Source organism: Lampris incognitus, chromosome 8 (genome assembly GCF_029633865.1).
Source record: "Lampris incognitus isolate fLamInc1 chromosome 8, fLamInc1.hap2, whole genome shotgun sequence".
NCBI classification, from domain to species: Eukaryota; Metazoa; Chordata; class Actinopteri; order Lampriformes; family Lampridae; genus Lampris; species Lampris incognitus.
In genome coordinates this window covers 13,806,671-13,821,178 of record NC_079218.1, presented here as the reverse complement: position 1 = coordinate 13,821,178, position 14,508 = coordinate 13,806,671, and the positions used below count along the sequence as shown (strand labels likewise).

At 42.7% G+C, this 14,508-nt stretch overlaps 1 protein-coding gene across 2 annotated transcripts; it reads left to right on the top strand.

Annotated features, from left to right (window-relative positions):
- The first annotated feature begins 615 nt into the window (after nt 1-615).
- Nucleotides 616-6,456, top strand: havcr2 (hepatitis A virus cellular receptor 2). Of its 2 annotated transcripts, none has more exons than XM_056285499.1 (7): nt 616-679; nt 1,490-1,682; nt 3,121-3,272; nt 4,171-4,275; nt 5,400-5,470; nt 5,895-6,000; nt 6,086-6,456. In XM_056285499.1, the coding sequence occupies exons 1-7, from the start codon at nt 631-633 to the stop codon at nt 6,163-6,165; spliced, it is 756 nt and encodes a 251-aa protein (XP_056141474.1). In that variant the 5' UTR covers nt 616-630; the 3' UTR covers nt 6,166-6,456. The 2 variants fall into 2 exon arrangements, with proteins under 2 accessions (XP_056141474.1, XP_056141473.1); XM_056285498.1 differs by having other exon boundaries at nt 4,168-4,275; nt 6,086-6,454.
- The last annotated feature ends 8,052 nt before the right edge of the window (nt 6,457-14,508 follow it).

The window sequence follows — 14,508 nt, the reverse complement described above, 5'->3', positions numbered from 1 at the left end:
TGGTAGTCTGCAGCCCACCCCGGATAGGCAGATGGGGTAGAGCAGCGACCAGGAAGAAAGGCTCGGAAGGGTGGAGTAATTGGCCAAGTACACCGCCTCACCTCCTCCTCACCTAGGTTGTCCGTGAGGGCGACCCATAGGGTTTCAGTTGTGTATGTTTGTTTAAAGCATGTGACACTACTCTACATGAAGTTCTATGGTTCTCCGCTAACTGGAGATTTTGTGCCTTTCCATTGTCAAGATACATTGATCCTCTGCGAAGCCAAGATATCTCCCGGTCCATAACTTCAGTTTATCGATGAATGCGCCTAGGTCTACTGCTACCCATAGGAATAGCAGGATTTATTATCGAGGTTTACTCCTTTAGATCCGCTGTGTTCTGCTCTGTTGTCTCCTGATAATGTTAACAGGATTACCACGAGGGGGGCGTGGCTCTTCACCACGGAACGGACCATCATTCATCATGGAGAGGCTGTATTTTGCTTTTTTTTATCAGGATAATTTCAGTAAACAGCCTTCTGTCTTTCTAAAAATATCTCCATGCTGGAAAGAGGAAGTAGCTCCATTTAAACTGTGTGTCTCTGCCTGCATCTCTGTCTGTCTGTCAGACAGGAACCCACGGTACCAAGAATGCCCTCAGCCTGGATCTACACCTTCACTGCTGTCTACGCCCTGATAGGTGAGTTGTGAGGTGAATTTAAGGTTTTTCTATGGTAAAAGTGAAAAGCAGCAGGCACAGAGGAAATATGTGATTCACTACTGTTGACACACAAGACGGTTTCATAACATGACCGACTGAGTGAGACAATATGTAAAATGACCCTCACACAGAGAGCAGACCAGATGTGACTATATGACAGCAGAATAAATCTACTACAATATGAGAATATACAGAATGACCGAAGACTTAAGCATGCTTTAATCATCAGCATATATTTTTTTCTGGCCAGTCATTTTGATTACAAAGTTGCCAATATTTATGAATTAATTCAATGACAGGTTCACTTTCTTTCCACTCAGAACTCATTAAAGTGATGTCTTCAGTGGATTTTAAGATAGTCCAATGGGGCCAATCTTTTAGAAAAGAAAAAATATTGAGATTTTCTTTCCTCCGGGTTGAAGCTCAGAGAGGTTTCAGCAAAGCGCTATATAAATGTAATGATTTGTTATACGTTTCTCATTAATAAGCGGCCAAACCAGGTTTTTGTCTGTGAGATTTCAAACAACACATGACAATGTTTTAATGATGTTTGGGTGCAAAATAAGTACACTTGTTCTATAAACCTATAAATAAGAGTCCATGTTAGGCTGGCGAGAGTCAATTCATTTTGCGCATACAGAATGACAGGTGTGGGTGTGTGTGTGGGTGGTTACGTTGTGTGTGTGAGTCAGAGAAGTTATGTATAAATTTCCATTACATCTAAATCTTGTTGTGTTGTGTAATCTGAGCTGTATGTTGAATTGAAGTGGGCGTTGCGTTATCCTCCAGGCTGCGTCTTGGCCCACATGGAGACGGTGGTGGGCGTGGCAGGCAGGACGGTGACGTTGCCCTGCCACTCCACGGCGATGAGCCAGGACGGCGTGGGGGTGTGCTGGGGCAGGGGCCAACCCACAGTGTTCACCTGCCAACGAGCCGTGATAGACACTTCTGGAACTACAGTTCTCTACAGGAAGTCATCCAGGTATGGATGGATACATACATAGATAGATAGATAGATAGACATGTAGGTTCATTGGGACCCCATAATCATGTAGTCTATATTTTTTTTTCTTTGTTTAGCCAACTGTACAGCTGATGAGTGCGTGACGCACCAAACAGCCTTGTACTACTATGTATTAAAGTTTTTCCTACATCTGTCTTAATAAACACACACATATATATATTTAAACTCGCTGGAGGCACTACATGTCCAACCTGGCCTGGGAACGCCTTGGGATCCCCCAAGAGGCGCTGGAGGGCATTGCTGGGGGAGAGGGACATCTGGAGTGCCCAACTTGGCTTGCTGCCACCGCGACCCTACCCCGGAGAAGTGGCTGAAGATAAATGAATGAATATATATATATACTACTAGAAGAACCCCGCTACAATGTAGCGGTTTGGTTTTCCACCCGTCTAAATCTCCCTCCTCTTCATCCTGTCAGCTAACCGCCTTCCCCCTGCCCCTAAACCCCCCCCACTCCAACTCCCTCCCCCCAAATGCCAAGAAAAGTGGTTTTTAGCCATTTTTAGAAAAATGCATATTTTAATTTTCTGCTATTTTTCTGGTCCTCTCTGGAACAATACCTACCACCTCCAAAAAAAATTAGGATCATAAGTGCATTTTTGCAAAAATGCATATATAACTGGGATCTTCTTTGTGCCATGGCCAATCTGGCCACATCATTAGCTTCAGCCAATTCTTTCTCAGTATAATTAGCCCACCTCTCTACCATGGCTACCCTATTAGCCTCATTTATTTGAGCCCTGGACCTCCTACCCCTCCCCCGAACTGGTGGGGCCCTTGGCATTCAACCCAAAGTTTATTAAACTTATCAAAAGTTAATGCACTCAATGACAATATTTGTAAAACAACTCTTTAAAGTACTATGTACTCACCACCCGGAACACAATATTCAAAAACTTTACAAACGCTATTAAACATGTGCTAACAAAATGTACATTGAACACTGAGCCCAAAACACCCTACACTGTGCAGTGTAAACATCACATGACGTTCACAGCAACCAATAGCAGGCCACATAACATATCACCTGACATGTCCAGAGCCAATCACAGCAGAGCATTTTAATTGCTTGCTACCTGTCACTAACTGTGCCCTAACTGCCCCTTTGAGGCCAATAGTTGTTCCAACCAAGCATATTTCACATACATGACATTGCATACACAACAACATTAAAGGGGGAGAGGGTCACATTTTCCAGGTTAAATTTTCTGGGATCTCTCTCCAGCGGCTGCAGACGCGCTGTTTTGGCCACTGAATTTCTCCGTGGTCACATTCCAACTCGGAACGTAGCCTATCAATAGGAATTTTCAGATTTTGATGTCAGTATCACTTTAATAGATGGCCAGAGAAGAAGAAGCATCACATGTCCTCTTCTGGTCTCTTTTCTTCTCCCCAGGTACACTTTATCCTCCAGGGTGTCGCAGGGTGATGTGTCTCTGTCCATCCATCAGACCAGACTGTCAGACTCTGGTTTCTACCACTGCAGGATCCAGTTGCCCGGCCTCTTCAATGACCAGACATCCTCCATTCACCTCATTATCGTAAACGGTAAGACAACACCTTTTCACTAGAGAAGCAATTAAATGTAAATAATTTTAACAATGTTAAAACTAGCAATAGTAATAATAGATTAAAAAAATAAAACAGCAAAATCTGTAGGTGTAGTGGTCTATTCTGTTGCCTACCAACACAGGGATCGGCGGTTCAAATCCCCGTGTTACCTCTGGCTTGGTCGGGCGTCCCTACAGACACAATTGGCCGTGTCTGCGGGTGGAAAGCCGGATGTGGGTATTTGCCCTGGTTGCTGCACCAGCGCCTTCTCTGGTCAGTAGGGCGCCCGTTCAGGGGGGAGGGGGAACTGGGGGGAATAGCGAGATCCTCCCACGCGCCACGTCCCCCTGGTGAAACTCCTCACTGTCAGGTGAAAAGAAGTGGCTGGCGACTCCACATGTGTCGGAGGAGGCATATAGTAGTCTGCAGCCCTCCCCGGATCGGCAGAGGGGGGTGGAGCAGTGACCAGGATGGCTCGGAAGAGTGGGGTAATTGGCCAAGTACAATTGGGGAGAAAAAGGGGGCAGGGGGAATCCAAAAAACCTTTTTTTTTAATGTTGTGTTTTTATGCTCGTGGTACATTAATGTTTTTAGCTGATAAACTCTGACCATCAATTAGATTCTAAGTTAGTTTGAAATTTTTTATTTTAAGATATTCTAGATGATTCTAAACTATGTAATTTCACATAACACTCTAAGAAAACCTTGTGCTCATACTTTCAATAAATACTATGCTAAAAAAAATTCAATAAAGATTAATCTGATATCTGAAAAACCTTTTAATAAGTTATCTAAAAAGACTTTACCCCCCAAAACGTAAAATGCTTAATATTAACATCGTAATCCATCTGTAAGAAAATAAGAACAATAATTATAATCTGGTTTCCTCTAGCAGGTGGCGTGACCGCTGACCCACAGCTCCCAGTTCCCAGTAAGCCCTTCATACAAACACCAGTGGTTACTCACATGGAGGCGGAGACCACCTCCTATACGACTCCCAGTGAGTACTGAACGATCTCGCACCATGCCACTGCACACACGCCTGGTACAACCAGTCTTCCATTGTGAGGTACTGGGAGCTGACCGTATTTATTCTCTATTTTACCATTGGCCAGTGGGCGGCTTCATTGGAGGGGTTGTGGATTATGTGCCTTGTTCACATGCCGTGTAATGGTGGTTAACGATAAAGGGCAAAGTTTGGTTACAACCCTACTTTTCTATCCTTCCATGTCCTGCCATCCAAAACGTTTTTATTCACTTTACATTGATAATAGCATGTATGATAAAGATGGGCTCAGGTGATATAGAGAATGAGAGAGAGATTGCGAGTGAGACAGAGATCGTGAGAGAGAATGGGTAGAAATTAGAAGAGGGATGTGGATAGGAGGAAGAATAAAGAGAGGGGTCCGGTTGTATTTCTCCTGAAGTGGGGATAGTCTGATCGTTAGTTTTCTTCCTGGTTGTTTCCATCATGAGGACTGCTACAGACACACCGGAGAACAGTTTGTAAATCTCAGTGAGGAATGATCTGAGTGTTCATGCTGTAAACGAATTAAATGTGGCCGTGATTTTATGTTCATTTATAAACAACACCCACTGGATTTGTTATTCATGTAAGTGTACAGTTTTATCACAGAGATAAATGTACAGGATGGCTCTGAGCTGGAGCTCTGGGAACCCTGCTTCAATCAGTCAATCAATCAACTGATCACAGAAAGCTGAATCAGTGCTTTTGGACATAATGTTTATTGAGAGACGAATAGATTCCATCCAGATGAACTGATTCAACTTTCTATGATTTCCTCACCTGGATTATGCATAAAGACAATCAACTGATTGATCACTTGATCGATCAATCAACCAGACTTCATTTGTATAGCACATGTCATGGAGCAACTGCTCCTCAAGTTGGAACTAAGTTGACTGAATTGAACCCATCCAGATGTGTGAAACTAGAAGATAATGAAGCAAGATCCTGTCCGGAAACCTTTCCTGGACGTACTAGTTATAAAATATCATTTATTAATGTTTAAAACCTTGCCAAAAAAGTATTCTTGTATGATTCATTAAGGTCTTCTTGTTTCAAATGCAATTTCTAAATACTTTGAGATCCCTGTTTCATAGGTTATACAGGAAGTGATGTCGCAGGGGAGGAGACTATGGTGCCCAAGGTGGCGCAGGTCAAGACCCCTAAGGTACCATTTATTCAACTTCTCTGCTTTGACATCTGAAGTTTAGCCAGCTATCTGTGTCCGCAACAGCAACCACATTCATATTCAGGACTATGATTTAAATCAGTTTGGGTAGATGTTAGTTAGTTTATTTACTGTGTCTTGATGTTCGAACATAATGAGTTTATTCAAAATATATTTTTTTATGATCACCGGTAACTCAGGCCACATAATGGGACCTGGTCCAGACTTTCTCCCTGTATCTCTAGCTGCACTCCAGCCAAATGAAAGAATAGAATAGGTGGAGGATTGGTGTCCCACATCCAACATGTAGAAACTTTGCTTTTTTAACAATCATTTTATTTTGTTTTAAATTTCTGCAAAAATGTATTGGTAGCATTGGTGGTGTTGATGTTGTTGTCTGTAACACTTACTTGTGCTCGACCAGGAGGAAGCCTCCCTTCATCTTCACAGACTGGAGGCTTTCTTAGGAAACACACTCAGACTGGCATTTGTCGTCTTCATCCCAGCCCTGCTACTGCTCACTGCCTACAGTCAGTCAAACCCCCGATCTACAATCACACACATACACACACACACACACACACAAAGAAGATAACAGATTGTGTGTATTTTCAGGGCTGTTGAGATCCAAACACAGAGACGAGACCTTCAGAAGACAGACTGCCTCTGATCTGGAGGGTATCTACCACCTGTAGCATCAACACTGTGTGTGTGTTTCCATTTACAGGTCATCAACATATTCATAAGACTATACAGGTGACTGGGTGGAGATGTTCTCCACACAGAACCAGAGCAGAATAAACTGTACGTCCAAGCTCAACATCAACACAGATGAGGTTACATAAGCCAATTCAAAAACAGCACACAGGATAACACGTTATGCTGCTGTGTATGTCAACATGTGTAATATGCTGTGAATTATAAACTACACTGTGATGTATTGTCTGTCTGTAAGAGACTGATTGATGAGTTTTCATTATTTTTTTTTCTTTCCAGCTAATGAAGTTTAATCAGCATTTAACTCACAGCCAATATGCTATGAGTTTTTAATCATAAAAACACTCATTTTAAAGTGAAATAGCACACAGTATAAGAAGTCCAATCAAACAAATAAATAAAAGAAAAGTGTCTCCGGAGGGGACCGCTCCAATTATCGGGGCATCACACTGCTCAGCCTCCCTGGGAAAGTCTACTCTAGGGTGCTGGAAAGGAGGCCCCCGACCGATTGTCGGAACGACACAGATTCTGCCCTGGCCGTGGAACAACGGACCAACTCTTACCCTTGCAGAAGTGCTGAGGGGGGCATGGGAGTTTGACCAGCCAGTCTACCTGTGTTTTGTGGACTTTGGGAAGGCTTAGGACCATGTATCTGGGGGCACTGCCAGAGTATGGAGTACCAGGGCAGTTGCTACAAGCCATCCGGTCCTTGTATAACCAAAGTGAGAGCTGTGTCCGCATTCTAGGCACAAAGTCGAACACATTTTCGGTGGGTGTCGGACTCTGTCAAGGTTGGCCCCTTTCTCCGATTCTGTTTGCGATATTCATGGACAGGATCTCAAGGCACAGCCAAGGTGAGGAGTGCGTCCATTTTGGGAACCTCAGAATTGCATCTCTGCTCTTCGAAGATAATGTGGTTTTTGCTGGCTTCATCAGAATGCGACCTCCAGCACGCACTTGGGTGGTTTACAGCTGAGTGTGAAATGGCCGGGATGAGAGTCAGCACCTCCAAGTCTGAGGCCATGGTTCTCTACCAGAAAATGGTGGATTGCTCCCTCCGAGTTGGGGATGAGTTTTTGCCTCAAGTGAAGGAGTTCAAGTATCTCGGGGTCTTGTTCACAAGTGAGGGTAGGATGGATCATGAGATGGACAGGCAGACTGGTGCAGCATCAGCAGTAATGTGGACATTGTACTGGACCATTGTGGTGAAGAGGGAGCTTAGCCGGAAGGCAAAGCTCTCAATTTACCAGTCAATCTTCGTTCCAACCCTCACTTATGGTCATGAGCTTTGAGTAGTGACCGAAAGGGTGAGATCGCGGATACAAGTGGCTGAAATGAGTTTCCTCCGTAGGGTGTCTGGGCTCAGCCTTAGAGATAGGGTGAGGAACTCGGACATACGGAGGGAGCTCGGAGTAGAGCCGCTGCTCCTTGTCGAAAGGAGCCAGTTGAGGTGGTTTGAGCATCTGATTAGGATGCTTCCTTTGGAGGTTTTCTGGGCACGTACCAACTGGGAGGACACCCTGGGGTAGACCCAGAACTCGCTAGAGGGACTATATGTCCAATCTGGCCTGGGAACGCCTTGGGATCCCCCAGGAGGAGCTGGAGGGCATTGCTGGGGAAAGGGACGTCTGGAGTGCCCTACTTAGCTTGCTACCACCGCAACCCGAACTCGGAGAAGCAGCTGATGATGAGATGAGATGTTTTCTGTCAATCTCAGACACCATTATGATGTTAAGATGTCTGTCATTTGGACTCGGCACCACCACCCAGAACAGAAAACATGAATACATTTGTATTTGTATATAAAGCGGTTTCCTATAATTGATGTTTAGGAAGAGATTTACAGCTAAACAGCAGAGGATAGGAGAACACTGTATGATATATAAAGAAGTGTGTATCGAGTAAGAACAGAATACAATCTTACTCTGGCCTCCTTAAAGCAACATTAAATATTCCCCTTTTCGCAGTAGGACAGGACACATCTAAATGCTATTCCATGCTGATAACGCACCAGGGACAGGCCTCAAATCTAAACAGGACCTGGGAGACCTTTGCTGATACGGAATGGAAAACATTTTTATCTAACTTGCGAAATCAGAACCAGGGCCCAGGTTTAAAAATACCGGAATTACCCTTTAAGTTGGATAAACTGTTTTCTCGATAAAGTAATCTCACTTCCAAATGAGACTGAAGTCAATATAAGCGAGCACAGGTTACCAGTGGTACTCGTATAAATAAGTTGGATACATTTAATTTTTCTTATAAATACTCTCAATCATACACATGAATGAGCTCAGTTAAATGAAGTGCAGGCTACAAACAGTGGTCAGTAATGGAAGTTGCATCAGTACTTTGTTCAGTGTGATTTTTAACAGACATGCGCCTCTTGTACTGTGGATACATATGAACATCATCTGTTAAGCAAAGGCGTAGCCACCAGGTGGAGGTGTTACTGATGTCTGATGACTTTAGTACGAGGTGGTTGATGTTCTTCTGCATTCAGTGCTGTCCCAACATCACCACCTCTCCCTTTTTTTCCCTTTTACATTTTTTAACCATCACTAAGTTATTATTAAACAATTTATTTTCAAACCTGTTATCTGGTCGTCTCGGGCATTTCGGGTATCTATAAAATGCATGTTGGAAGAGGGATCCGTCCTCTGATCTTCCTGAAGTGTCTCTTGAGTTTCTCTGTCATCTGAATGGAGGGAATAAGGAGAAAGGCTGTTCTTTAGTGCTTTTTTTTTTTTGGATTTTCCCTCTTTTTCTCACCAATTGTACTTGGCCAATTACCTCACTCTTCTGAGCCGTCCCGGTCGCTGCTCCACCCCCTCTGCTGATCCGGACAGGGCTGAGACTACCCCATGCCTTCTCCGATACATGTGGAGTCACCAGCCACTTCTTTTCACCTGACATGTAGGAGGATCATGCCATTCCCCCTGGTTCCCCCTCCCCCTCAAACAGGCGCCCCGACCGATCAGAGGAGCTCTACTACTCCACATCCAGCTTCCCACCTGCAGACACGGCCAGTTGTGTCTGTAGGGACGCCCGACTAAGCCGGAGGTAACATGGGGATTCGAACCGCCGATCCCCGTGTAGGCAGGCAACAGAATAGACCGCTACACCACCCGGACAGCTGTTCTTTACCTCATTCTGTCTGAGGAACTGTGAAGCCTACTGACAAAAACTCGGATTTTGGACAATAGTAATAAACTTGACTGTATTGTGTTTGAATACTACTGGATAGTTTATGTACGAGACAAAGGATATAATTTTAGAATTGCTTAACTTGTTCAAACTTTATTAATCTTGTTGCCCTGATAGGTTAAAAACAAAAATGTGCGTGAGCAAAAAGTACAACTGTAATGATATGAAAGTCGTTTACCACAGAGGTGCCACCATGAGGAAACAGCAATACCAATAACAACGAAACAACAAGAGGAAGAGAAAACTCTACCTATGGTGTTTTTGAAACCAAGTGATTGCTTTACAAAATAACAAAAATTAAATTACATGAAATAAAGATCTCAGAAAGGGGAAAATATCCACTGGACAGTAATACCACCTCTCACATCTGCCTCGGCCGTTGGCCAGAGGACCGATGGGGAAGGTTCTGTCATGCAGATCGATGAATGATGCCCGTTCCCTGTAAAGGAACTTGTTCGATTCTCTGTCTTTAGGAACTGAGGTGCTAAACCGCCACCTGGCAGGGGTTTGGGTTACTTTCATTAATGAAGCTGAGACTAACCGGCCTGTGATCAGAGATTACAACTGGATTTGATTTCAGGGTTTGTAATTTTAGATACAATAGAGTTAGTTGTTTATAAAAAAGTCACTTCTAGAGAAGCTTTTACAGGGTGATGAAGAACATGAGCAATCTGTCTTATGTGGGCTGTTTGATCTCCAACAATTGCCAAGACCACTCGTATGGTTTTATAACATCAGAAGAGCACCAGGGCTTGTGATTATCTCTAGTCTGCAAGCAGTCTAAATGTGGGTCGAGCGCTGTGTTAAAGTCTTCTCCTACCATACTATTGGAGTCTGCAAATGCCACGAGTTTTGAAAATATGGTGTGAAAAAGATTTGGGTCGTCCTCATTGGGGCCATAAACATTAACTATGGTTAATTTTGTGTTTCCTATACTTCCATTAGTAATGCTGTAGCACCTTATGTGTTGGAGGTGGCGTATTATTCTGATACGGGATGCTTTTGGTAACCAATATAGCGACGCCTCTTTAGAGCTGTGTGGTGTAGAGAAGACCTGATTATCCTATTTGTCTTGAAGCTTGAGGTGCTCAGATACGGTGAGGTGAGTTTCTGGTAGTAAACAGAAGCTGGGAAGCATCCTGGAGAGGTGACTAAGGATTTAGCTGGTGAACCTACGCCCCGCACGTTCCAGCTAAGAAACTTAGTAGATGCCATTGTGATTGGTTGAAGGGTGCTGGAAAACAGAAGGTGTGAGTTTAGTTTAAACGTTTATCTGGGAAGGGACAATGTACATTAACCAACATTCAGAACAAATGTATATGTACCCGAGTTAGCTAATAGGCTAGTTTCCATCGGCAGTTCTTTTGGCTGATGTTGTTAGGCATCCTAGGATAATAAAATTGTCCAAAAAAATAAATAAACATACAATATAGTTAATATACAAGAACAACAAGAGCAAACAAACAAGAAAATATATACAGAATATACAAGTGAGTGGTGTAGGGAGAGAGAGAAGAACGAAAGAGAGGGTAACTACAGACCCAGTTCATTGTAGTTCCTTAACAGCAAAGAGAGGCGTTCTTCTCCTTCACCTTTATTACTGCAGGAAGTTAGCAGCAGTCTTGACACATGGCTTTCACACTCCAGACGCCCGCCACCGACCCTGCAGAAAAGGAAGTGAGATGGCTGACTAACCTCACTTTCCGCTGACTGTCCATGGGAAAGAGGATTTGCGATTCATTTATAGCTCTGTTCTCCATCCTACATTTAATTTCAGTCCTTCTTCGAGACGTAAACTGGTTCTTTGTGGGTCAATCCCGCCCGTGTTATCCTGACGGTGTTATCAACCTGGTGCAGGCCCATAAAGACGCAGCATCCAGGGATAAAAACAACCTTTTAGCTTCGGCGTATGAATCTCCAGTCAAGAGTTTGCGTCACACTGGACGTACATTTTATATTTTCTCACCTTTATGGAACAATACCTAAACATTACATTTAAGCAACAGCAGTACAATTATGCTATGAAGATAAAAACACAAATCTCGACATTTAAGCTGTTTTTTTTCGTCTTTATAAAACCCCCATAATCCTCTTTCATCATTCAACGGAAAAAGCGGAGCAGCACTACGTGTTGGCCTCACCACGAGTCTGCGTTGCAACTTGGTATGATTCAATCTGTTTCAGTCACATCCTGGAAAAACGTAACTCTCCCTAAATGTAATAAACAATAACGCCTAGAGGATTTATTCAGCATGGAGGATAACGGAGAGTCATACTGGATATTTTCATATAGGATAATCCATGAAAAAATAGCAAAAACAAAACAAAAAACAAAGTAACTGTCTACAGGTCACAAATGTGGGGTAGACAACGTTTTTCCTTGCAGTTTGTTATAAATGAGGTCCCTGCTGTCGGTCCAGCAGGTCATTTGTCCTCCTAATATCATGATATGTGCTTACGTCAATGAGAAGCAGTTTGTCTGTTTTGAGTCTAAGTGTCGACATCTGAGTGATGCAACACTTTTTACAGCACACTGCAAGGCAAGCCTGTACAGAGGAGTGTGAATTTGGGGTTGGGGTGAAAAACCAAGGGTGGGTTCACGAGAGGCTTTTTGTATTTTATTTTCTACTTTCCCATAAATGTGCTTGGATTCAATGACCAGGAAAGCTTGATTACATTTGACTTTGACTGAGGACAGACACAACCCTTCTGCTCATCACCTCAGCCTCCTCCTTCTGCGAAAAACAAAACTAATGCTGGCTACTCTCTCTCTCTCTCTCTCTCTCTCGCTCTCTCATTCACTCACACACAATCAATACCACGCTCATCACACACCGATATCCATCTACCTCAGCGATTCACATACACACTCGACAGTAACACGAAGAACACACAGAAGTACACAAACACGTGTACACACGGTCCTGAAGTGGTGAAGTGAAACTCAAAGGCAGCGGATCCATCCGAGCGTCACATAGGAAGTATCAGACACCATGTCGCAAACAAAGTCATGTGCTATTAGATCATCGATGGATTTTTAACAACCTCTCGTGACCTGCTTGCACACAGTAAAAACAACACACGCTGTCAACCTGGTTATTTGTGCTCAAATTCAGTAGCAATCCACAACTCTTAAACCTTGGCCCTCTGAACCCCCTTCACTCATCAGGAGGGGGAAAAGAGAAAACTACCAACCTAGCTTAGCTTACTGTGTCTTCTCCTACACTACTGCAAAAGGTACCTATGACGAGTCCAGCTCTGAAACAAAAATTAAGACACTACTCCAGCCTGGGGTGGTCCTGAATATATTTTTTTTGGGGGGGGGGGGGCCTCTGGAGCTTCGGTAGTAATCAACAGCGAATATTCTGAGCTTCGGCGGCCCGCGGGGCATGACACGGTTACGACTCAGCCAGACGTTCCTCTGAGCTGAGATTGACAGCATAGCAGTGCAACACCTGTCTTTCAGTTTAATTAACGGCATTAACGTTAAGGATTCTGTTATTCTACAGGACTGTTTGTTATTTGTTAATAATAAAAAAAACATTTTCCAAAAGGTTTGGTGTGTTTTTTTAAGCTTATTTTGATTGGTTTTCTCATATACACAGTAGTTTACATTAGAAAATGTAAAGTTGAATTATCAAGAATACGAGGAAAAAAAAGGTCCAACATGATAAGGTAACAATATCCTAAGACCAGTCCCCCCCACCCCTTCCACCAGAAAAGGGCCATAATAGAAGCAATGGAGTCAGAAAGAAAAGAACTAAAAAAAACCCAATAATAATAATATACATATATAAACATATATATATATATACTTCTGTATTAATTGTTTGTTTGCCTGCTCAGGGACTGCAGATGCAAATAAGCTGCCGGCTAACTCTGGTGCAATTGTAAAATTGTGCATTGTCCCTGTCAAATAAACAATAAACTAAACTAAACATACATATATGCACATATAAGTAAGCGAATTAAATAGTAAGAAAGTAGGAAAAAAGTAGGAAAGTAAGAAAAAAGTAGGAAAAAAGCAATGAATAGTTACAACAATAATTGTAAAATGAATAAGGATGAAGATGAAGAAAGGGGTCCAATTGGAAAAATAACATTCAAAACATCATCAACCAGCGACAGACTGTGAGATACTTCCCATGTAATTCCTGTAACCGGCCCAGCAATTATCAATGAGATGTGGTTTTCTTTTGCGATTAAACATTTTTTTTTCTGAAGCCATGTACGGTGAAATTTCTTTATGCCACATAGAGATAGGAGGGGGGTCTGCACTCTTCCATAACAAAGCAATACATTTTGTAATCCTGAGGGATTTGGTTGAATGAGGTCTTAGCTATGCACTTCTTGTGACATAATAAAAGCCTGTGACATTTGTTTCTTATCATGGATAAATTATAGACCTACATAAAGGCTCATAATAATAATAGGCTCCGAATCCGGGACAACATGCACAGCATTTTCGTCCCAGCAACCGCAGAGGCAGCGAAATGATGATAGGGAGACAAAAGGGCATCTTTCATTTAAACCTTCACATTCCAACACAAACTGAACAGGCGGGTTAGAAGGGTTTATGATTTACTGATGATTTCTCTCTGTCCAAACTTATTGAATTATTCTAAGGTATTTTGACTTGAATTATTTTTATGGACATTTTTGCAGACGTTTTGCTAGGTTGTAGGACCCATTTCCTCGCCTCAGGGTGATGTTAGAGCATCTTCAGCATACAAGTGAAAGACTTTTTAGCAGCGTTCTTGTTTTATGATGTCCCTTCCCGTTTCACGATGTTTGCAGTTTCTTTTCCAAAATTTCCATTTAACACAGATAAGTTCTGAAATCAGCAATACTAATTTACAAGATACCAGACAATCTAAATCTCATAATTTATGCAATTGGTATCCATAAAAAGATGATTAAAAGGAAGATAGTCTAAGTGGATGTTGAAACAGGCTAAAATCATTTGCTAGGCTTGTCATTTTTTGCAGTGTGGAAACTGATCTCTAATGAGTCACCGTATTGTTGGTGGTGTCTGTCTAGCTGTGTGTGCGTGTATTTGTAAAAGTCGCATGTAACTAGAAAGTGTACCTGAAAGACGGTGTCATGACAACACA

Excerpts from the sequence above, each read along its gene's own strand:
- havcr2 (XM_056285498.1), top strand. The coding sequence starts at position 631 with ATGCCCTCAGCCTGGATCTACACCTTCACTGCTGTCTACGCCCTGATA. Across the intron at positions 3,273-4,167 it reads TCACCTCATTATCGTAAACG|CAGGTGGCGTGACCGCTGAC; the intron begins GTAAGACAACAC and ends GGTTTCCTCTAG. Across the intron at positions 4,276-5,399 it reads CACCTCCTATACGACTCCCA|GTTATACAGGAAGTGATGTC; the intron begins GTGAGTACTGAA and ends CCTGTTTCATAG.